Genomic DNA, 24,447 nt, shown 5'->3' on the forward strand with positions numbered 1-24,447 from the left:
AACAGGAAGCCAGTTTGTGGTGGTAAAGAGACAGCTACAAAAAATACAGACAAACGCTCTTGGTAAATAGTGTGGTCTACAGCTCATAATGACTTATTCTAGCTCAGGTGAACAGAACCTTGAGACTTAAAATGAGAGATTGTACACCAGTTGATTTTAACAAAGAGACAGCCCCTCATCTGAGCCTCCCCGACGCAGTCGTTTTGTCCTGCCAATGTGTAGAAAAACTAGCCAGATTTACAGTACCAGTCAAAATTTTGGACACACCTACTCATTCAAGGGTTTTTCTTTATTTTACTATTTTCTACATTGTATAATAATAGTGAAGACACAAACTATGAAATGACACATATGAAATCATGTAGTAACCAAAAAAGTGTTAAACAAATCAAAACATATTTTATATTTGAGATTCTTCAAAATAGCCATCCTTTGCCTTGATGACAGCTTTGCACACGCTTGACATTCTCTCAACCAGCTTCATGAGGTAGTCACCTGGAATGCATTTCAATTAACAGGTGTGCCTTGTTAAAAGTTCATTTGTGGAATTTCTTTCCTTCTGACCAATCAGTTGTGTTGTGACAAGGTAGGTGTGGTATACAGAAGATATCCAAGTCCATATTATGTCAAGAACAGCTCAAATAAGCAAAGAGAAACAACAGTCCATCATTACTTTAAGACATGAAGGTCAGTCAATACGCAACGTTTCAAGAACTTTGTAGGTTTCTTCGAGTGCAGTTGCAAACACCATCAAGCGCTATGATGAAACTGGCACTCATCAGGACCGCCACAGGAAAGGAGGACACGAAGTTGCCTCTGCTGCAGAGGAAAGTTCATTAGAGTCACCAGCCTCAGAAATTTCAGCCCAAACAAATGCTTCACAGATTTCAAGTAACAGACACATCTCAACATCAACTATTCAGAGGAGACTGTGTGAATCAGGCCTTCATGGTCGAATTGCTGCAAAGAAGCCACTACTAAAGGACACCAATAAGAAGATGAGACTTGCTTGGGCCAAGAAACAAAAGCAATGGACATTAGACCGGTGGAAATGTGTCCTTTGGTTTGATGAGTCCAAATTTGAGGTTTTTGGTTCCAACCGCCATGTCTTTGTGAGACGCAGAGTAGGTGAACGGATTATCTCTGCATGTGGGGGTGCTTTGCTGGTGACACTGTCTGTGATTTATTTTGAATTCAAGGCAAACTTAACCAGCATGTCTACCACAGCATTCTGCAGCGATTCGTCATCCCATCTGGTTTGCGCTTAGTAGGACAATCATTTGTTTTGCAACAGGACAATGACCCAAAACATACCTCCAGGCTGTGTAAGGGCTATTTGACCAAGACGGAGAGTGATGGAGTCCTGCATCAGATGACCTGGCCTCCACAATCACCCGACCTCAACCCAATTGAGATGTTTTGGGATGAGTTGGAGCGCAGAGTGAAGGAAAAGCAGCCAACAAGTGCTCAGCATATGTGGGAACCCCTTGGTTGAGAGTATGCCAAGAGTGTTCAAAGCTGTCATCAAGGCAAAGGATGGCTACTTTGAAGAATATAAAATATAAATATATTTTGATTTGTTTAGCACTTTTTTGGTTACTACATGATTCCATATGTGTTATTTCAAAGTGTTGATGTCTTCACTATTATTCTGCAATGTATAAAATAGTACAACTAAAGAATAACCCTTGAATGAGTAGGTGTGTCCAAACTTTTGACTGGCATTGTATATGCTGAACAAAAATATAAACGTAACATGTAAAGTGTTGTTCCCATGTTTCATGAGCTGAAAGAAAAGATTCCAGAAATGTTCTGTACGCACAAAAAAAAGCTTACTTCTCTCAAATATTTTGTGTACAAATTTGTTTATATCCCTATTAATGAGCATTTCTCCTTTGCCAAGATAATCCACCCACCTGACAGGTGTGGCTTATAATGAAGGTAATTTAAACAGCATGGTCATTACACAGGGGAACCTTGTACTGGGGACATTAAAAGGCCACTCTATAATGTGCAGTTTGGTCACACAATGCAATGCCACAGATGTCTCAAGTTTTGAGGGAGCGTGCAGTTGGTATGCTGACTGCAGAAATTTCCACCAGAGCTGTTGCAAGAAAATGTAATGTTAATTTCTCTACTGTAAGCCGCATCCAGCATACCAGCCTGCATCCCACTGCTGGCTTTCCCCTGAAGCTAAGCAGGGTTGGTCCTTTTAGGTACCTGGATGGGAGACAAGATGCTGATGGAGGTGGTGTTGGAGGGCCAGTAGGAGGCACTCTTTCCAAGGGTCTGAAAAAAAATCCCAATTCCACAGGGCAGTGATTGGGGACATTTCCATGTGTAAGGTGCTGTCTTTCAGATGGGATGTTAAATGGGAGTCCTGACTCTCTGTGGTCACTAAAGATCCCATGGCACTCATCGTAAGAATAGGGCTGTTAACCCTGGTGTCCTGGCTAAATTCACAATCTGGCCCTCATACCATCATGGCCACCTAATCATTCCCAGCTTACAATTGGCTCATTCATCCCCCCTCCTCTCATCTGTAGCTATTCCCCAGGTCGTTGCTGTAAATGAGAATGTGTTCTCGTCAATTGAACTGCTGAAATAAGGGTAAAAAAATCAATAAATCCAACATCGTTTTGAAAATTTGGCAGTACGTCCAACCGGCCTCACGACCACAGACCACATGTAACCACGCCAGCCCAGGACCTCCACATCCAGCTTCTTAACCTGTGGGATCGTCTGAGACCAGCCACCCGGACAGGTGATGAAACTGTGGGTTTGCACAACCGAAGAATTTCTACAGAAACGGTCAGAAACCGTCTCAGGGATGCTCATCTGCTTTCTCGTCGTCCTCACCAGGGTCTTGACCTGACTGCAGTTCCGCGAAGTAAAACCAACCTCAGTGGGAAAATGCTCACCTTTGGTTGCCACTGGCACGCTGGAGAAGTGTGCTCTTCAAGGATGAATCCCGGTTTCAACTGTACCAGGCAGATGGCAGACAACTTATATGGCGTTGTGTGTGAGCGGTTTGCTGATGTCAACGTTGTGAACAGAGTGCCCCATGGTGGTGGTGGGGTTATGGAATGGGCAGGCATATGCTACAGACAACAAACACAATGGCAATTTGAATGCACAGAGATACCGTGACGAGATCCTGAGGCCCGTTGTCGTGCCATTCATTCGCTGCCATCACCTCATGTTTCAGCATGATAATGCACAGCCCCATGTCGCAATGATCTGTACACAATTCCTGGAAGCTGAAAATGTCCCAGTTGGCCTGCATATTCACCAGACATGTCACCCATTGAGCATGTTTGGGATGCTCTGGATCAACGTGTACGACAGTGTGTTCCAATTCCCACCAATATCCAGCACCTTTGCACAGCCATTGAAGAGGAGTGGGACAACATTCCACAGGCCGCAATCAACAGCCTTATCAACTTTATGTGAAGGAGATGTGTCATGCTGCATGAGCCAAATGGTGGTCACACCATTTGTCAGCAACGGGTGTGGCTGAAATAGCCGAATCAACTAATTTGAAGGGGTGTCCACATACTTCTGTATATATAGTGTATCTGTGACCAACCGATGCATATCTGTATTCACAGTCATGTGAAACCCATAGATGAGGGCCTAATACAAGACTGATTTCCTTATATGAACTGTAACTCAGTAAAATCTTTTAAATTGTTGCATGTTGCATTTATATTTTTGTTGAGGGAATTTACCATGTCCTTGGTCAACCAGACTCTGAGAAACATACAGTGCATTCAGAAAGTATTCAGATCACGTTGATTGAATAGTCTGGGCGAACGGAGCTCATCCAGTTTATTCTTCAGTGATTGCGCGTTCGCCAGTAGAACGGAGGGTATAGGCGATTTATCCACTCTGCGTTGTAGTCTCGTCAGGTATCCCGCACGCCGGCCTCTATAGTAGCCTCTCCTTCGAGTGAAGTAGAATTCTTCGTCCAATTGGAGGTTAGCTGTTCTGATGTCGAGAAGCTCTTTTCGGTTTTAGGAAACAATACCAGACAACGAGGCCGCAGGGGACGAAATAAGGAGTTTGAGAACCTTGCTGAGAGCCGTGAAAGTTCTGTTTCCGTCTCCGGAGCTGGCCTGGCCGTGTACACACACTCTGGCGCACTCACACACACACACAGGCGCTTACCCAACATGCACACATACTCTCACACGGTTTTGTTTCCGTCTCGAGAGCCTGCCTTACCGAACTGACACGTACTCACACACACACACACATACACACACACACAGGGCTATAATACTCGTCAGGGGACGGTGGCTGGCTGTTCACACAGCAGACTTACAGCACCTTGTGTGTGGGTGAGAATGTGCAGTAAGCCTGAACAGGCCATAAGTTACGTCCTCGTCACAGGACCCACATAGTTCTCCCCTCTAACTGACTCAGACAGCAGGTACTGGGGGACAGGAAGGTGGTCTGACTCTGGGGCTCCACACTGCCGTAGTGAAACACTGAAACAGGGAGGACATGCATTCATTCCTGCTCTCCTTTTGCATGGGACTTATTTTATTGCCCTTCCTCCCCACCGTATTACTTCCAGTTCCCCCCTGCCTGAAAAAGCCTAAATTCAGATACTATTTCCAGCGGAGGGGCCTAGTGTATGAAATATGGATGCATAAAAATGCTGTGCAGCAGCTGAAGGGAGTTAACTGGTAAATCTGTGAGAGGGAAAGGGGTTTGATATCTGTTCCCCTGCCCTCTCCTCCACTACTATACAGGGGTGGTGGTGGGGTGAGGGCATGTCCAAGGGAACCAAATCCATCCATGAACTGTGTAGACGTTTCCCCCTCCATATACGCTGACCAGAAGGGCTCTTCTCATGCATGGGAACATGGGCTTTATCCAGGGAACTTCATTGGGAAGTACAGTACACTGAGTGTACAAAACATTAAGAACACATGCTCTTTCCTTGACATAGACTGACCAGGTGAATCCAGGTGAAAGCTTTGATCCCTTATTGATTTCTCTTGTTAAATCCACTTCAACCAGTGTAGATAAAGGGAGGAGACAGGTTAAAGAAGGATATTTAAGCCTTGAGACAATTGAGACATGGATTGTGTGTGTATGCCATTCAGAGGTTGAATGGGCAAGACAAAAAATGTAGGTGCCTTTGAAAGCGGTATGGTAGTAGGTGCCACGCGCTCCGGTTTGAGTGTGTCAAGAACTGCAACACTGCTGGGTTTTCATGCTCAGCAGTTTCCCGTGTATCAAGAATGGTCCACCAACCAAAGGACATCCAGCCAACCTGACACAACTGTGGGAAGCATTGGAGTCAGCATGGGCCACCATCCCTGTGGAACGCTTTGTAGAGTCCATGCCCCGGCGAATTGAGGATGTTCTGGGGGCAAATGTTTTGTACACTCAGTGTATATGATTGTTTAAGGTTTGTACTGTATAGAAAGAGACTGTGTTTTGTTTAATGTTCCTACACTGATCCCTTCCTACTGAAACAGTTGCAAACAGAGTCAAGACGTATGTACATCTCAGTGGCACAGAATACACAGGTGTATAGAAGTGGAAGGACTTGTAAACCTGGCCCCTTTACTTTAAAGAGACCTAAAATGTTACAGAACCAAGCAAGTGGTTAAGGCAGCCAGAAACATTTGACTTGGAGGAACTTACCAAAGGCAGTTAGTTCTTCTTGCTTCTTAAACGGAACAGCTTGCCAAGTTCAAAACAAACCCGTTAAGCTCCTATTTGTGGCTCCACATCTGTGGAGGCCCTGGCATAGGTTCACAGGTCCTAAGCCCAGGCCGGTGCACCGAGTCTGGGGTGAGGGGGCTAGATGATTGAACACAGCCCCGGCACCGGCTGCTTCTCCAGCCGCCCGGAGGTTCTGAAGATTCCCCCCAAAACCCCTGGTGAGAGAACAGTGATAACGGCATTAAATCTGAACCCCTCCTTAACTGCTTTCAAACACACACAGTCCCAGAACACACAGGGGGAAATGTTTAGCCTGGCATGTGTATGTGTGTGCCTGCGTTCTGCGTGTCTCTATCCTCACTCCTGCAAATGTCCGCCTGTGACAACCAAGCAAGTTCAGCCTAAATGGCCGATAACACAGTCAGGAATATTGGTCCTGGTCTGTGTCAGTAAGTAACTGAACATGCATGGCAGGAAAGCTGGTAGCACACATCAAGCACAGTAGGTGTTTCATTATGTGGAGATTATTGTTCCAGTTAAGTCATAGGGATGGTAGGTGATGAGATGGTAAGGGTAGATGCCTGATGTTGTGGAGGAACTCATACAGTATAATCAATCAAATAAAGCAAATTTGTTTGGATGAGTTCGAGCATTCCTTCACAGACACACTTACAGACACACACACTCTTGATTGTGAGTTGCAGGGTGTGTGCCTGTGTTTGTCTGTGTGTCTCTGTGTGTGTTAGCTGTACAGTGGTCTCCATGGATGAGGCAGGAATGAGCTGACATCTGGAGGAATGCTCCCTACCACCAGGTCTCTATGAATCAAACAGCCCAGCACAGAACAGACCTGCTCTCCTCTATGTGTCAGAGTACTGAACTAACAGGCCCAGCTGATCTCATTAGTAATTGCCATTCGTTGAGGTACTGCATAGATCCCCACAGTTATGTCATTCTAACACAACATGTCGCAAATTAAAGGAATCTGTCTTACTGTGAGACGGTGTGGGGTACTGTAGTTCTCTGTGCAATACAAACTGCTGAGAATCAAGTCAAATACAACAGTGTGCAGTCACAATTGGCAGCAGTGTTAGTGTTCATACTATCGACTTGTTCAATATGTTTTACATGCTGTGGTGATTTTCATACGATGGTTACGTTCTCCGTCTTCAAAAGGCCAGACGTGGACAGAGGAGACTTGCTCTATTACAATATTTTCATTTAAACTCCCCTCCACCCCCTTAGTGTTTATTACAATATTTCAGTTATAGCATTTGGTTTAGTAGTTCCTGTGGGATTTTCGGTTGCCACGACATCAAAGCCTGAATCTTATCTGTCATTGTGTATTTTGGCTCTGATCACGGCTCCTTAGCAGGAATTGGAAATGAAGAGAGCTATGCCTTGAACCTGAAACAAGGCCTGTCTGAGGATAAGACAGCAGAAAATGTTTGGTTTAGTAAATTCCTAGCCTGCCTGGAATATCCAGGGCTGAGTCTGACACAGGCAGAGGAAGAAAGACCCCATTTAAAACAAACATGTTGGGAGGAGAAGTGGGCCTATCCGTCGCTGGGCCTGCCAAGTCTGGGCCTAATGGTTTAGGCAGAGGGCTCAGGTAGCTTTTATGTGGTGAAATCATTGACAAGGAAGTCCGCCGGGGCTTAGAGGACTAGTAAAACTTAATGATGAGTTAGAATGTCCAGAGTGAAGTACTTTGTCCCTTTGGTTGTAAATCACAGGTCGTCCAATGTCCGCCCTGAAAGAGACAGGGATGCCTACAGTACAGTATGCCTGGCTATACTACCCACGCCAACACCTACCATACTATACAACACTACTAGCCTCGATTTAAACTTGGTCCAAGTACAGTGCATTCGGAAAGTATTCAGACCCCTTGACTTTTTCAACATTTTGTTACGTTACAGCCTTATTCTAAAATTGATTAAATAAAAAAAATCCCTCATCATTCCACACACACTACCCCATAATGACAAATTGGTCATTAGTGGAATGCTACAGAGATGGTTGTCCTTCAGGAAGGTTCTTCTATCTCCACAGAGGAACTCTGGAGCTCTATCAGAGTGACCATTGGGTTCTTGGTCACCTCCCTGAACAAGGCCCTTCTCTCCTGATTGCTCAGTTTTGCCGGGCGGCCAGCTCTAGGAAGAGTCTTAGTGGTTCCAAACTTCTTCCATTTAAAAATGATGGCGGCCACTGTGTTCTTGGGGACCTTCAATGCTGCAGAATTGTTTTGGTACCCTTCCCCAGATCTGTGCCTCGACACAATCCTGACTCGGAGCTCTACGGACAATTCCTTTGACCTCATGGCTTGGTTTTTGCTCTGACATGCACTGTCAACTGTGGGACCTCATATAGATAGGTGTGTGTCTTTCCAAACTATGTCCAATCAATTGATTTTACCACAGGGGACTCCAATCCAGTTGTAGAAACATCTCAAGGATGATTAATGGAAACAGGATGCACCTGAGCACAATTTTGAGCCTCATAGTAAAGGGTCTAAATACTTATGGAAATAAGGTACTTCTGCTTTTAGTTTTAATACATTTGCAAACATTTCTAAAAACCTGTGTTCGCTTTGTTATTATGGGGTATTGTGTGTATATTGATGTTTAAACCAAAAAAAAAGGAGAAAGAAAACAAAAAAAAACATTTCTGAATAAGGCTGTAACGTAACAAAATGTGAAAAAAGTCAAGGGGTCTGAATACTTTCCAAATGAACTTTATGTATTGTTTATAGGCACAATGGGCTACTGTGTGAAAACTAGACCATTCATTGCTTCCCTCCAATGGAGAGTTCTTCTCCTGTAAATCTGCCAATATTCCCTCCATCCCTCACCGTCCCCCCGCTCTATGGGTTCCAGGTTTTTCAACAGTATTCAGGAAGTGTACTACTGCTCTCCCTTCCTCTGAGCAGAGCAATAATTACTGTATGGGGAGTGGTGCAAGGAGGGGGACAGCCTAATTGGTCTGAATAAAAAGCAATGTGTCAGGAGTCATACTGAGACAATGTGCTGCATAAAAAAATATTATGACAGCCCATTCAAGGAGATTTGTGGGGGTTAGCCTCCTCCCCCTCTCCTCCTGCCGCCACTCCTCAGACTCTTTACTACACTCTTGATTAAGGGACTTAACTTGACAGCTGTTTAAAGGAACCAATTTGGAGGGGAGCTTAATGTAACAAACAAACATGCTCCAAAACAAGAAATGCCTTATTATCCAGGCCTTATTATTGTGACATCTAATCACTCCCAGAAAAGAAGAAGTGGTCATATGTTTTACGCAGTCTGATTGTATATCATATCACTGTGTTTCGGGGCCAAAACACATGCAGGCATCTGTGTTGGCCAGCTTTCTCCTGGATCCTAACCTGGGTTCTCCTGAAGCTGAGATGGATTACTGTGTGGTAGGGGTACTGGGAGAGAGCCAGGGAGAAACTAGAAGGCTTGATATTTATTCAAATCCAAGATTGGATCGGTCTCAGAGCTCTTGCCACGAGGACGTCATTCAGTGAACAACAGACTGTAGGCAGTCATTAGCTTGTTATAAATGGTGCATTGAACGTTTCAAACTCCTGCTTAACAAACAGTCCAACCTGTCCTCTGTTTGATAGGGGCCCAACCTGGACCACGGTTTGGGTTTGCGCGCTGGAATGATAATTCAGTTCTCATGGAAGGTCTCTTTTTATTCCCGTCTTCCAAATCAGGTTTTGTTTTTTAGTTTTGGAGCGCGCTCAAAACACCATAATAATTTTGTTTAAGAGTTCACAGATACAAAGCATTAATGGCAAACCATTAAACTTTTGGCTTTTTCGAGAAAACTGATCAAGAGTTTTGAACAGCATGTTGTTTCTATTTAGCCTTGGTTTATGGGATACACTGTATAGTCGCTAAGGGCCAATGTGAAGGCAATTGCGTTAGATGATGTTTTCAGATAGACACGCACTGTGAATAAGTGCAGCACAGTGTATCCCCAGTTATTGCTCAGAAAGAAGAGCTCTCATGCCAGATTATCTCAACTCATTATCTTTATTTGTTTTACCTTGCATGAACGTTTGACCTCATCTTGTGTGTTCCTGTAAGCTGCTTATTAAATGCTGGCCGTGAGCTATAATTACGATCAGGTCTGCCATGGGCCGTCCACGTTGTGTGGGTTTCCTCTTTTATAGGGCAGGTTGAGGACACTCTGCTGTCTTGTGTCTGTGACTGACTCATCAGCAGTGAGCTGTGTGTATTTGTGTCAAATCAAAATCAAATTGTATTTGTCACATGCGCCGAATACAACAGGTGTAGACCTTACAGTGAAATGCTTACTTAAAAGTCCTTAACCAACAATGCAGTTTTAAGAAAAAAAGTGTTAAAGTATTTACCAAAATAAACTGAAGTAAAAAAATATATATATTATCTTCTGTGAGCTCAATGCAGAGTTTTTCTAGAGATAAATCCGATCAAGCCTGAACATTGCGATTTAGTAGGGAGTTGTCATTTCCAACAGGCCAATATTCTTTATAGTTTAGCGCAGAAAATGTGCTAATTAACTACAATTGCCATAATCCGTTGCCCGTCTACTTGTCCTGCCTGTGTGGGGCAGACACTGAGAGGGAGAGAATACACAGACGAGCGTACGATCGAGAGGGATAGAGAGAAGTTGCTTTGCGAGGTATCTACCTGAAAATACATTTTCTAAGTGATTGATAATTGGTATTCAGTCATCATGAAAGTATCCCTTATTTACTTTGAAGAACTACTAAAGTTGTGATTTTGTCAGACAACATAGGCAGCAGCTCTGTAGAGATGAGATGATGACTTGGAATGAAATAATAAAGACTATAAATTAAAACTTAAATATTTTATTAAAGTAAAGTAATCAGTAATGGGCAGCCACTACCATCATGGGACTTGTATGAATAGTTTTATTCAGTGTTGTTACAGCATTCAACCCACATAATGCATAGTGCATTTAATGTAAAAAAAAAAATATAGAAAAAAAATAATTGAAGCTAAAATCAAAAACGGTGATTATCTTTTAATCATTAAACTAAAACCGAACCGACCTCAAAAAACACTAATCGCTCAGCACTAGCATGCGTGTGTGTTTTTAAACCCTGTATGTGAACTGTTTTGTCAGTGCCCTGTGCTCTGCTGCCTCCACGGGGGGCAGGGGCCGCGGTTGGGACCCTCTTAACAAGCTACCATGTGTTGAGTCCTGAAGTACTCCATCAAACAGCTAGGCAAAGACCAGTCAGTCGCTGTGTGTTTGAAACATTCCCCTGGCATAGGCCTCTAGGTCCTCTCTGTGTGCGTCTTGCTGCCACACGCTAGACTAGACTGTCTGGCGTCTGATACAGGGACATCACCACCCAGTGACCTCACCACCCCTTTAACCTGTTTAACTAGCCAGGATCACTTACCCAGGCTCCTCTGCTCTCTAACCAGCCACAGGTGGACCTCTGACAGCACAGGGACCCAATTTCACCTTTGACCCCATGAGATATCCCCCCAATGTCTCCTCTCATACCTGAATGATCAGGTTAAGTATGGCTAAACAGCTATGGACCCCTTGTTTAAGTTAATTTACGGTTAGGGTTTGCATGGGACAGATGGGGGTTGCTCTGTCGTGTCTGTTATCTGTTATTCCACAAAAATGTCTCGCATACTTTCTAGGAGGCATGCTGTGAGCTTCCACTCTGCATAGCCCTGCCGTTGCATGAGCTGAGAAAATGTTTTTGAATGTAATAATGGGGAGTGATTTGCAGTGGACCAGCTGTCTGGGATCTGGATCAGGGGGGGAGAGATGAGATGCAGAACCATGTCTGATCAGAGAGGCCTGGGGGCTAGACAGGGGAGGGGAGCCTTCCTCCCTCTATCCTTCCCTCTCTCCATGACCCTTGGATGTGAAAGACTTATGAGCATATCCATCATATCCTCTTTCATTATTTCTTTCTTTCTCTCCCTACCTCCCTCTTTCTCCATCTCTCCTTCTCTCCCACAGTGACCGGCATCATGTCTCCAGCTCTATCCCGGTCCCGACAGGAGGCAAGTCTCAGATCAGTGTCTCGGCTGCGTCAGAGGTGGGATTCCCCACCGACACCAGCTCTCCAGACCGGGGCTCACTGAGGAAGAGGGCCAGCTCTGAGGCCGACAAGCAGAAGTACAAAGCCTCTCTTCCTCCCAGCTACAACACTGCCATGGCCATAGACCAGCCCCAGGGGGGCCTGCCGCCACCCTCCCCTTCCCTCAAACACTTGTCCTCCTCCCTGGACGCTAGCATCGACCTGGCCAAGACTCTGGAGGTCCAGGCACAGCAGACACCAGCCCCAGGAGAGGAGGATGGAGACGGAGAGGTAGAGGTGGTGGAGGAGGAGCAACTGCCTTCCACCACCACAAGAGGCTCAGATTGCCCCACTCCGGCTCGGGACAGCACCATTGAGGAACTGGAGGAGGTGACACTCACCAGCCAGCAGAATACCATGAACGGCTCAGTGGTGCCAGGCTACGGGCTGGCGGGGCCCACAACCGGGCTAACAGTGACCATGGCTTTGAACCCAGAGTTGTGCTGCTCGGTGGAGCAGGCAGAGGAGATCATGGGGACTGAGGCCACAGGCCTGGGACTGGGGGACGGGGCCAGGCTGGAGGACTACCCCTGCATCCCCGTGGAGCACGCCGTGGCCGTGGAGTGTGATGAGCAGGTGCTGGGCGAGCTGGATGCCGCCGGCTTCGAGGAGTTCTCCCGCCGCATCTATGCACTAAATGAGAACATGTCCAGCTTCCGCCGGCCACGCAAGAACTCCTCTGAGAAGTGACAACAGGAGAGCAGGACCTGAGGGGAGGGCTGGGCTGAGGGGTGAGGGCAGAACTGGAGTCACAGGACACATGAGTCAGGGACATGAACTTAGTGGAGAGGAGGGGGGTCCTGTGTGTTTTGGTGTGTGTGTCACTCTCCCTCTCTCCATGCATCAATAGAAATCAAACATAGGAGCTACGGTATCTGGAATGTGACCAATTTGCACTTCTTCTCGAAAAACATGTATATCAGAGGAGGCTGGTGAGAGGCGCTATAGGAAGACAGGCTCATTGTAATGACTGGAATGGAATTCATGGTACGGAGTCAAACACATCCAACATATGGAAACCACGTTTCACGCCGTTCCATTTTTTCCATTGCAGCCATTACAATGAGCCTGTCCTCCTATAGCTGTTCTTACCAGCCTCCTCTGATTTCTATAATCCTTTGAAATTAAATAAAGCAAATGTTTGTGGTTGAAACACTTCCGCAGCTTTCTTTTTTCAGGATGCATGGCAGTGCTGTGGGAGGGAGAAGGTGTTTGTGTTGTAACCACCTTTAAACACACAAAATGTATCCTTCCTCCCTTCCTTGAAGTAACCAGTAGTCTAACATAAGTGGCTTGATGAAAGCTATAGAGTCTTCACTTGTACCTGTCCAGCCCTTGTACCTGTCAGTAATGACTTCAAGGGAAGGAGAGATGAATTTGAACAGAGCCAGGGTCTTCAGCATGGCTGACAGAGGAAAGGAGGTACAGCAAAGACCTATCCCACCTATGACCTCTGACCTCTGTCACCTACCAGTCACAAGGCCAGGGCAGCTTAGACCTTTGGCCCAATCAGATACTCCGTTACTGTTACGACCTGCACCTCCAGGTCCAACAGCCATTGGACAGGGCTGCCCTGTCTCTATCCTAAGGGACCATGACATGTGGGAGGGAGGCTTGAGCTCATGGCACATGGCAGGGATACAGTGCAATTTCTCTGTCCTCTCCATACCTGTTTTTTCTTTTTTTACTATTTTAATAAGCCCCATTAATATAAGTATTAATATAAAGTCCAATAATTCACATATTATTCAATAGACCAAAAACATTTCTGGTGTGTACTTGGGGTTGCAAAGGGTCGGAAACTTTCCGGTAAATTTCAGGAATTTTCCATGGGGAATTAAGCCCTGGAATTTGGGGAATTTTGCCTAAATTCATCAAAAAAGTTAGCTTATAACAGTGAACCTTTTTTGTGGGATGCACATATGGCAATTCTAGGTCTTGTGGCATATTTTGGTTAAACTATCCCCAATTCAATGGAATTGCAACCCTCTGCATGCACAGTGCATTCTTCCATCACATGTACAGCTGATTCTCATGATCTTGCACACTAATGAGATGCTATTGAGCCCACACTACTACACTGTCTGAGCCAAGGACTACATGTTTTCTGGTAAGTTTTGATTACAATACTGGGTGGGGTGAATATATTTTATATGACATACATGATTCTTTGTTAACTAGTAAATAGTAGCCTACAGCAAAGTGTGTTTAAATAATTTCTAACTTGTTAACAATTTCTGCTAGTTAGTTTTTGCTACCATGTGGGTTTTAGCTTGCTTGAGCCTGCTAACTGAGGAGTATTAATTCACCTGTTTCCATACATGTTTCATTTTAAAACATGTATCTTACAAATAAGTTGTTTAATCTAACTGCTTAACTATTTATCTGTACACGTAATTGTATTTGTTTAGTTTTTTTTACAATTTCTTTCCTAATCTTTACAGGAAAATGCCACAGGCACTATCTGATGTGTGGAGACATTTCACTGCAGCTAATGTAGAAGGAAAAGCTGTGTCCAATTGCAAATACTGTGCCAAATCATATGTGAAGAATGCAGCAAAGATGCAGAATCATCTGGCCAAGTGCATAAAGTTCCCTCAACGTTCACAACAAGCAACCTTTGACAAAAGTCCCTCTACTTCTATTCGAGGTGAAAATGATGAATCAGACACCTTATCAATAGCAACAGCTCGTGGTCCTCCTGGAATCAGAAGGTTTTTTGACTCTATGGAGGAACGTAGTCAGAGAAATGCTGATGAATGTCTTGCTCAAGCTGTGTATTCAACTGGTTCACCTCTGAAGGTCACAGGCAATGTGTATCGGAAGAGATTTCTGAATGTTCTTCGCCCAGCATACACCCCTCCAACCAGACATGCTTTATCTACTCATTTGCAGGATGCAGAGTTCAATAGAGTTCAAGTGAAGGTCAAGCAAACCATAGAGAAAGCAGACTGTATTGCAATCATCTCTGATGGGTGGTCAAATGTTCATGGGCAAGGAATAATTAACTACATTATCTCCACCCCTCAACCAGTATTCTACAAGAGCACAGACACAAGGGACAACAGACACACTGGTCTCTACATTGCAGATGAGCTGAAGGCAGTCATCAATGACCTTAGACCACAGAAGGTATTTGCACTGGTGACAGACAATGCTGCGAACATGAAGGCTGCTTGGTCTAAAGTGGAGGAGTCCCTACCCTCACATCACACCCATTGGCTGTGCTGCTCATGCATTGAATCTGCTCCTCATGGCACTGAAAACAATGGATACAATCTATAAGAGATCCAAGGAAATGGTTAGGTATGTGAAGGGTCATCAAGTTAGAGTAGCAATCTACCTCACCAAGCAAAGTGAGAAGAATAGGAGCACCACATTGAAGCTGCCCAGCAACACCCGTTGGGGTGGTGTTGTCATCATGTTTGACAGTCTCCTGGAGGGGAAGGAGTCTCTCCAAGAAATGGGCATATCACAGTCTGCCGATATGGACAGCCCCATCAAGAGGATCCTCCTGGATGATGTATTTTGGGAGAGAGTGGTAAGCTGCCTGGAAATCCTGAAACCTATAGCAGTAGCCATTGCACGGATTAAGGGAGACAATGCCATCCTGTCTGATGTTCAGACTCTGCTTGCAGATGTAAGAGAATAAATCCGTACTGCCCTGCCCACTTCACTGTTGCTCCAAGCAGAGGAAACTGCAGTTCTGAAATACATCAAAATGTGTGAAGACTTCTGCCTGAAGCCCATACACGCCGCATCGTACATGTTGGACCCCAAGTATGCTGGCAAGAGCATCGTGTCTGGTGCAGAGATCAATAAGGCCTATGGTGTCATCACTACCGTGTTTCGCCACCTTGGCCTGGATGAAGGCAAGGTTCTTGGCATTCTGGTGAAGTACACTTCCAAGCAAGGGCTTTGGGATGGAGATGCAATATGGCAGTCGTGCCAACATATCTCATCAGCCACCTGGTGGAAGGGACTTTGTGGATCTGAGGCTCTTTCCCCTCGAAATCCCACCAACGTCAGCCGCCTCAGAGCACAACTGGTCCTTGTTTGGGAACCCACAACCACCAACGCACACAACAGGCTGACCAATTGGTTGAAAAATTGGTGGCCATCCGGGGAAATTTGAGGCTTTTTGAGCCTGACAACAGGCCATCCTCAACAAGGTTGGAAAGTGACAGTGAAGATGAGGCCTCAGAGTCTGATGTTCAAGAGGTGGACATTGAGGAGGTCCAGGGAGAAGACATGGAAGCCTGAGAGGAAGACAACCAAAGCTTTAGTTTCTAGACTGTCATTTTACAGATGTATGTTGAAAATGTTTTTGGGAGATGCGATGGATCATTGGGGATCATTCGATATTCCCTTTCTTTTGTTGTTCAGTGAAATCATCCCATGTGAAGAGTCAACTCATTTTATTAAAGTTAATTTTGTTACTAAATTGTTTTTAAACATTTTGTTGGAAGGATTTAATCATTTGCAATTATGTCTACTTATGATAAGGTAAAAGGTTTATGTTTCTGTCTCCATATGATATGGTAAATATATCCAATGCAAAAAAACATCTACATTTAAATGGTATTAATATTAATTTGCATATATTTCCGTTAATTCCCATATATTCCCGTTAATTCCCACGGAAAGTTTTCACCTCTGAATATTCCTCAAAATGTGCAAACCTATGTGTACTGTATTCTATTGGAATGTCTCACTCAGGCCTTACATGTTAATGAGACATATACTATCCACCTTTTAAATGTTAGTCCTCTTGTTTTTTTGTTTTCTTTCAATTTTTCTTCCATTTCCCTGTTGAACTACTTTGTTTTCTTGGACTGGTGTCCATTGGCAATGTGCGTTATTTATAATGTCTCAGTGAGTTTTTGTTTTAAAGGAATTCATGCTTTATTCTTTTCCCTCGTAGGCAGTCAGTCAGACATTGATAACATTGTAAAGTATGAGAACAGTCATCAGACCTTCGTTCAAATCTTTAAAATACTTACATACAATTTGGGTCTAACTGTGTCCCCTGTGTATTGCTCTGGGAAAGGACCACAGAGATCTCTGTAGACAGAAGCTGATATGGTCAACTGATGTTTTTTATTATGATCAAGTACTGTGGTGGATGACTGTTGAAATGTATTGTATTTATGATGAGAGATTGAACCATAGTAGATCATTTCCATATACAGTATGTGACAGTATGTGACCATATACAGTATGTGACCTTGTACATACAGTTGAAGTCGGAAGTTGACATACACCTTAGCCAAATACATTTAAACTCAGTTTTTCACAATTCCTGACATTTAATCCTAGTAAAAATTCCCTGTCTTCGGCTTGCAAGCCTCCCCCTTTTTCATCCAAACATAGCGATGGTCATTATGGCCAAACAGTTCTATTTTTGTTTCATCAGACCAGAGGACATTTCTCCAAAAAGTACAATCTTTTTTATGGTGGTTTTGGAGCAGTGGCTTCTTCCTTGCTGAGCGGCCTTTCAGGTTATGTGGATATAGGACTCATTTTACTGTGGATATAGTTACTTTTGTTTCCGTTTCCCAGCATCTTCACAAGGTCCTTTGCTGTTGTTATGGGATTGATTTGCACTTTACGCAACAAAGTACGTTCATCTCTAGGAGACAGAACACGTCTCCTTCCCGAGCGGTATGACGGCTGCGTGGTCCCATGGCGTTTATACTTGCGTACTATTGTTTGTACAGATGAACGTGGTACCTTCAGGTGTTTGGAAATTCCTCCCAAGGATGAACCAGACTTGTGGAGGTCTACAATTTATTTTCTGATTTATTGGCAGATTTCTTTAGATTTTCCCATGATGTCAAGCAAAGAGGCACTGGGTTTGAAGGTAGGCCTTGAAATACATCCATAAGTGCACCTCCAATTGACTCAAATGATGTCAATTAGCCTACCAGAAGCTTCTAAAGCCATGACATAATTTTGGGGAATTTTCCAAGCTGTTTAAAGGCACAGTCAACTTAGTGTATGTAAACTTCGGAACCACTGGAATTGTGATACAGTGATTATTAGGAAAATAATCTGTCTGTAAGCAATTGTTGGAAAAATTACTACTTTGTGTCATGCACAAAGTAGATGTCCTAACTGACTTGCCAAAACTTTAGTTTGTTAACAAGAAATTTGTGGAGTAGTTGAAAAAGCGAGTTTTAATGACTCCAACCTAAGTGTATGTAAACTTCCGACTTCAACTGTATAGTTTTGTATGGAGAGTGTTTAATAATAAAGACTTTCAGTCCAATAGCATGGATGTATGTAGCCCCCTGTACATTGGTCTACCTGTGTTTGTTTCGGAAGTGTGAATGGAAGTGTGAAGTGTGTTTGCATTTTATTTAACCTGTATTTATCCAGGTTATAGCCTGGTTTCAGACCTGTTTGGCATGATAAGTAGTAGGATGATGGCACAAACAGATCTGGGACCATGCTATCCAGGTAAGTCTCGCTGAGATTTTTTAAATTGATTTGACCTTTATTTAATCAGGGAGTCATACTGAGACCAAGGTCTCTTTTACAGATGAGCCCTAAATTACATAAAATACACGTATCGAAATAAATACAAATTGCAACCAGAAAGAAAAACACGATCATAAAAAACCAACACATTCATCAGTAATAAGGTCCTCAATCAGCTTTCTGAATTGCCCTAGATGCACCAAAACATTTTGAAGATTGTTCCACAAGGAAGGTGCAAGAAAACTAAAAGCTGATTTACCTAACTCAGTAGAGACCAAAGGAATTTCCAGGGTTAGCCATCCCTGAGGCCAACTGTGGTCAAATCGCTTTTGCACAAGAGACCTATGGGTCTGTGTGTCCACATGTTGTGTGGGTGTGTGCATTATGTAAATAGACATATCGAGTCAGGGATGATGTGCTTGATGATGTGTATGTTTGAGTGTAAATGAATGAGTGAGGTGTAGTTCTGTCAGCAGGCTAATGCTGCAGTCAGGCCAGGCGGTCTAGTCCCCAGCCCCTGTCCTCTGGCTCCCCTTCAGCCCCCCTTCTGGATGACACACACATACCTCATTAGCTAGAATTCAAGCTGCAAACACTCATTATAAACGAAAGACTACTCAATCTGCTTCATAGATTACATTTTTCTTAATCTCAGTTTATTTTATTTAATCACCAGATGTCCAAACCTCTACCTTACGCTTTAACTGAAATAGAGACCATGCTTTATTAACTTTGTGTTTCAGTAGCCAGGTGTCTTCAGAATGGTCTGTAAAGCCATGTAGATCAGTGGAGGCTGCTGAGGGGAGGACGGCTTATAGTAATGGCTGGAATGGAGTCAATGGAGTGGTATCAACCACATGGAAACCACATGTTTGATACCATTCCATTGACTCCATTTCAGCCATTTTTACGAGCCGTCCTCCCCTCAGCATCCTCCACTGATTTAGATTTGTCTTTATTAGGTAACGGTATCATCATAGCTACCAGATAGCAGTTGGTTGGTTGCAGCTGTGAAGTGAAGAGACGACCAGTAAGCTCCTTCATTTCCAACCATTCTAGACATCCTCACCACAGCATAAAAGACAGTGTTTGTCTTCTCCATAGCTGACATACCTTCATAATGATGCCATAAAAGTATTTTTAAGAAGGAACGAAAAACAAATGAAAGGACTGTTGTCACATATTAACTAAATTGACATTCCTTCAGCCTATTGGATGGTTTCAGTGTGGAGGGAGGAGCTTCCAGGTTCTGCCTGCTTGTTCTTAGAAAGCCTTTCATCTCTAATTGAGTTAAATGACCAGAAAGAGGAGGAGGATAAGAGTAGAGGGCTTGTTCTAGAGACATGGCACTGTGGAGGTGCATTAAGACCTCAGGCAGTTTTACATTTCCCTCCCATCTCCTATATCTCTATGATTTGGTTAACAATTCAAGACCTGACTTCATACTGAAACAGTATACCTCTACCCACCTTCCTTCTCTTTATTCTATATTTAGTGTTTAGGGCATTAAGGAACTAGACGACAATGAGTTCCCTCCATTTTGTACAACCCAAGTCATGTCCCTGTCCTATACTGAGGTTATCCTCAGCCAGTTGTGCCATGCACTTCTGGTCCATTCCATCCTGACAAACAGCATGGCCAACAAATAATGTCCTCTTGTCATCTTGTGCGTGATATTATAACAGCATGTTCTTTTAACAAGTTACATGCCTGACAAGAAAATGCAGCAGCATTTCCTGGGGCATTTGTTATGCAATGAGTCTATCCTGCCTGTTTGAGGCCCTTGGTTACCACTGTAGGAGATAACCCAATAGCCTGAGTAACCTAATATCCCAACTCAAAGAGCTGCATTGGCTCGCTCAAATTGGGTTACAAACCACTGGATTCACTTGTGCCAAACATTCTGGGAGCCAAATCCATCTGTGAGGTATGTCAATGGATTACAGACAACATTATATATAGACTTTTTCTACTGTATTATTGACCGTATGTTTGTTTATTCCATGTGTAACTCTGTGTTGTTGTATGTGTCGAACTGCTTTGCTTTATCTTGGCCAGGTCGCAGTTGTAAATGAGAACTTGTTCTCAACTAGCCTACCTGGTTAAATAAAGGTGAAATAAAAAAAACATCGGCACCGGGCAAAAGGCTAGAGATGCCACATTCAAGGAGCGGGACACTAATCCAGACGCTTATAAGAAATCCCGCTATACCTTCAGACAAACAATCAAACAGGCAAAGCGTCAATACAGGACTAAGATTGAATCCTACTACACTGGCTCTGACGCTCGTTGGATGTGGCAGGGCTTGCAAACTATTACAGACTTCAAAGGGAAACCCAGCCGCGAGCTGACCAGTGACACGAGCGTACCAGACAAGCGAAATGCCTTTTATGCTCGCTTCGAGGCAAGCAACACTGAAGCATGCATGAGAGCACCAGCTGTTCCAGATGACTGTGTGATCACGCTCTCCGTAGCCGATGTGAGCAAGACCTTTTAACAGGTCAACATCCACAAGGCTGTTGAATTTGTACCAGATCTTCAACGTCAGATCTTCAACGTTATATCCACTATCAGAAAAACACTATAGGTTGGGCAGCACCTTCTACTAGAGTTGATCCATCTACAGCTCATCCAGGGTTTTAACCAAGCCTAGCCCTGCGCAGCATTAATATTTTTAACTACTACCAATGTGTTATCATGAGAGTGATTATTGAGAGATCTCTTAATTACTCAATATAATCACTGTCATTCCGAAGGGTAGGTTTTAAAATTAGATGTAACCATACTTTATAACTCATATATCATCAATTATATTATTTAGGCCAATATAGCATTTGCATAGTCATCAGCAGCACTTGTTTCCAGTAAAAAGCCTAGGGTTTCAAGCTTTGGTTGACTTCAAATTTGTCTACAAATTAATATTTGATATGTTGGATTCAAGTCTCCATCTCAACCAAAAATCAAGTTAAAGAATAGGACTAAATCAAATTTGATTAGAATTAGTCCTTAGATTTTTGGTTGAGATGGAGATGTGAATCCAATATATGATATCCAGTTTGTCTACAAATGACTAATTGATATGTTGGATTCACGTCTCCATCCTATTCTTTAACTTTAACTTAACAGTGTAGGTTCCGTCCCTCTCTTCACCCCAACCTGGGCTCGAACCAGGGACCCTTGCACACATCAACAACTGACACCCACGAAGCATCGTTACCCATCGCGCCACAAAAGCCGCGGCCCTTGCAACGCAAGGGGAAACCCTACTTCCAAGTCTCAGAGCGAGTGACGTCGCTGATTGAAACGCTATTAGCGCGCACCACCGCTAACTAACTAGCCATTTCACATCGGTTACACTAACATATCAATTGTTAATTTGTAGACAAACTGTAATTAAAGACAAACAAAATATGCATATCCTTCAAATGTTGATATTTGGTTGCATTGTATACCAAACACAATTCAATAATACTTTTGTAATACAGTAAATAGCCTAAAGTTTCCAATCTGATGTAACAGTATTTATTCAACCTTAAAATTAGTAACACATCCCGGACCACATTGTGAGGTTAACCTACTGTAACTATAAATGCCTTCTTATGTAATCATAGAAAGTGTATTCAAGATAGCATGCAAAGGTTGCAACTGTGGAGATCTTCACAATTGCTATAATAATCTGTGCAGAATCTTGAACTGCATTCATCACTTGCACTATGTACTTTTAATGTAATCTCAACTGCAATCCAGGTCATGTGGTTGTGCTATTAGATTAAGCACAGTGATACCACATTAAGTTGTTGCATAAATACAAATATCTGACATTGTGTTCCCATTTGAACTTTGTTGTTTTTTAAATGGTTGAAGGAGCAGTAATAACACATTGGGAATTCAACAAACTTCTGGTTGTCTTTTTGAGTGGGTGAATAAAGGTTGAAATCTCATTGATCAACATCTCAGCCAAATATTACCAAAATTTCCACGTTGAAATGACGTGTCGTGCCCAGTGGGTGTAGTCCTTGACAAGGATCAGATCAAATGAGGCTTAAATGATAAATCCTTCAGTGTCACGGAGGTTCACTGTCCTTCAACGCAGACACTCAGGACCAGATTTACGTAGGCTTTGCATTAGTTTATATTTTATATTTGTTTAATACCAACCACAGCTATAATGCGGAACTGTCTTTTTTACATTGTACATTCAACTCATCTATTTTATTTGTAACCTTTTATTGTACCTTTCATGGTTTATAGTTTATTGCACTAATGCAAGCACTACATCTGTCCCTGAGTTTTTTCAATCTCCAGGTCTACATAAGGCTGTTTCCTGCTTCCACAATCCTATAAGCTCTCTCTCTCTCTCTGTGCACTGTGTCTGTCTTCTCAGCCCTAATCCTGTACAGGTGCCTTAGACTCTGAGTCCTGGGATGGAACACAGACCCAGCCCCACTGCCTGCTGGGAGTGCCACCTTAGCCAATCACAGCGACAGCAGAGAGAGAGATGATGTCACCTATCGCCTTAGAAACCCAGGTAAGGAGTTGTGATATGGTGTATATATGTACAGGTCTATGCTCTGTTTCAGGGGGAATTTGGTATGCATACAGCAAAGGCCTCTACTCAGTAATGTAGAAATCTTTATCGGGAGAGTGAGCAGGCCTTATTCATTCTATGCTCCCATGCGTAAACCCATCTCGGTATGTGTGAGACGCGGTGCACAGCTTGAGAGTTCATAATGGCCATTGTGTCAGGCCTGCTGGCCTGTTCACCATCAGCGCCACCTCGCAAAATACACACCGGCCAAATCAGTGCACAGCTCGCAGTGTGATTGAGCCCCCAGCTTTATAGCTGCGAGTGAGTGAGAGTTTGTATGTATGTGTGTCTATATATGGATTAATAAGAGAATACTCCTTCCCACCAGGGTGTTTCCTACACATACATTACCAACACACACACAGCACCTTGCCTTATTAAAAACAACGGCAAGTTGTGGGACCATCTATAGAAAACTCCATTCCAGCAGCATTATTTCACTGTAATTGAGTTCAATGCAATGCAGGCAGAGTGTAGCCTACTGTATGAGTGTGTGTAGTGATTGTATGAGTAATGCTACTCGCCTCGCCCCATCAACAGTCCATTTAAGGCTCATGAGAGGTGATGAGAATGAGACGAGCTTGAGTCAAAAATCAGATCTGGCACGTGTTCAACAGTGTGGGTTTAAGTCAACAGAGAGAGAGAGGGAAGTGGAGTTTTTAATTCATTAGTGAGCAGAGACCTCATACTGTGACCATAATTCTTTATAGCTGGATTATAGTCATAATACAAGGATAAGGGGAATAGGTTACGAGCATGGAGGGAAACTGCTCTGCTCTGGTCCCCATGTCTGAATGAGAAATGGCTGAGCCATGGCGTGTCATATCCCAGCCTGGTCTCCTCTACTCTCCTCTCATGGGCTCTGGTCCTGTGACTGTGGACTGGGAGATCATGTCCAGGCCATGCCACGCTGCATTGCAGCCCAGTCGTTTCAACCATCTCAGCCGCCCAATCCAGTCTGGTCCATCTGCCTGGAATCTTCCGGCCTGGCCTGGCGTTCCCCAATCTCTCCAGTAGTAACGCCTCATTCCTAAAAAACACCCCTCCAGTGTTTTCTTTTAAAAGCCCAAATATTTCCCTCTCTCCACAAACCTGACTTTTATGGGGCTGACTCTCTTCTCTCCACAGCCACATGTTGAGCCTCATGAAACGCATTTGTGTGGAACTGATTTCATTGGAGAGATATCAATATTGGGATTGGAGAGATGTCAGTGGAATATACTGGGCAAAGAATAACATCGCAGTGACCATGACGATTCCTTTTTGGGCTTTTGTGAAATGAAAACCATAGGGCACAATCGCTTAGGGCTGACGTCAGCGCACTGAGAAGCGAGCTAACAAGCTCATATGAACACTGTGTGTTAAATTAGCACTTGAACACTTTGTGGCGTTCTATAATTACCTTTACAAGCTATGAATGATGTAGCTGACACCCGACATGGATGGGGAGAGGGGAATACTCCCCAAGCACACAATACATTTTTTAACAGCAGTCCCCTTCGGCTAACAATAGATAACAATATTGCGAAAGCCCTCTCACTACACTAAAGGAAAGATCCATTTT

General features: G+C 43.7%; 1 protein-coding gene across 4 annotated transcripts in view; it reads left to right on the forward strand.

Moving 5' to 3' along the window:
- The window catches only part of LOC106567946 (UV radiation resistance-associated protein), a 172,881-nt gene extending 150,068 nt beyond the window's left edge, over positions 1 to 22,813 (forward strand). For 3 of the 4 annotated variants that reach the window (XM_014137860.2, XM_014137861.2, XM_014137862.2), the window contains one exon: positions 11,692 to 12,967. In XM_014137860.2, the coding sequence (XP_013993335.2) occupies positions 11,692 to 12,502 (811 nt within the window). In that variant the 3' untranslated portion in view covers positions 12,503 to 12,967. Of the gene's footprint in view, positions 1 to 11,691; positions 12,968 to 22,679 lie in introns of those variants that run through there. The other variant, XM_045692235.1, reaches the window with a different exon arrangement.
- The last annotated feature ends 1,634 nt before the right edge of the window (positions 22,814 to 24,447 follow it).

Source organism: Salmo salar, chromosome ssa13 (genome assembly GCF_905237065.1).
Source record: "Salmo salar chromosome ssa13, Ssal_v3.1, whole genome shotgun sequence".
Classification (NCBI taxonomy): domain Eukaryota; kingdom Metazoa; phylum Chordata; class Actinopteri; order Salmoniformes; family Salmonidae; genus Salmo; species Salmo salar.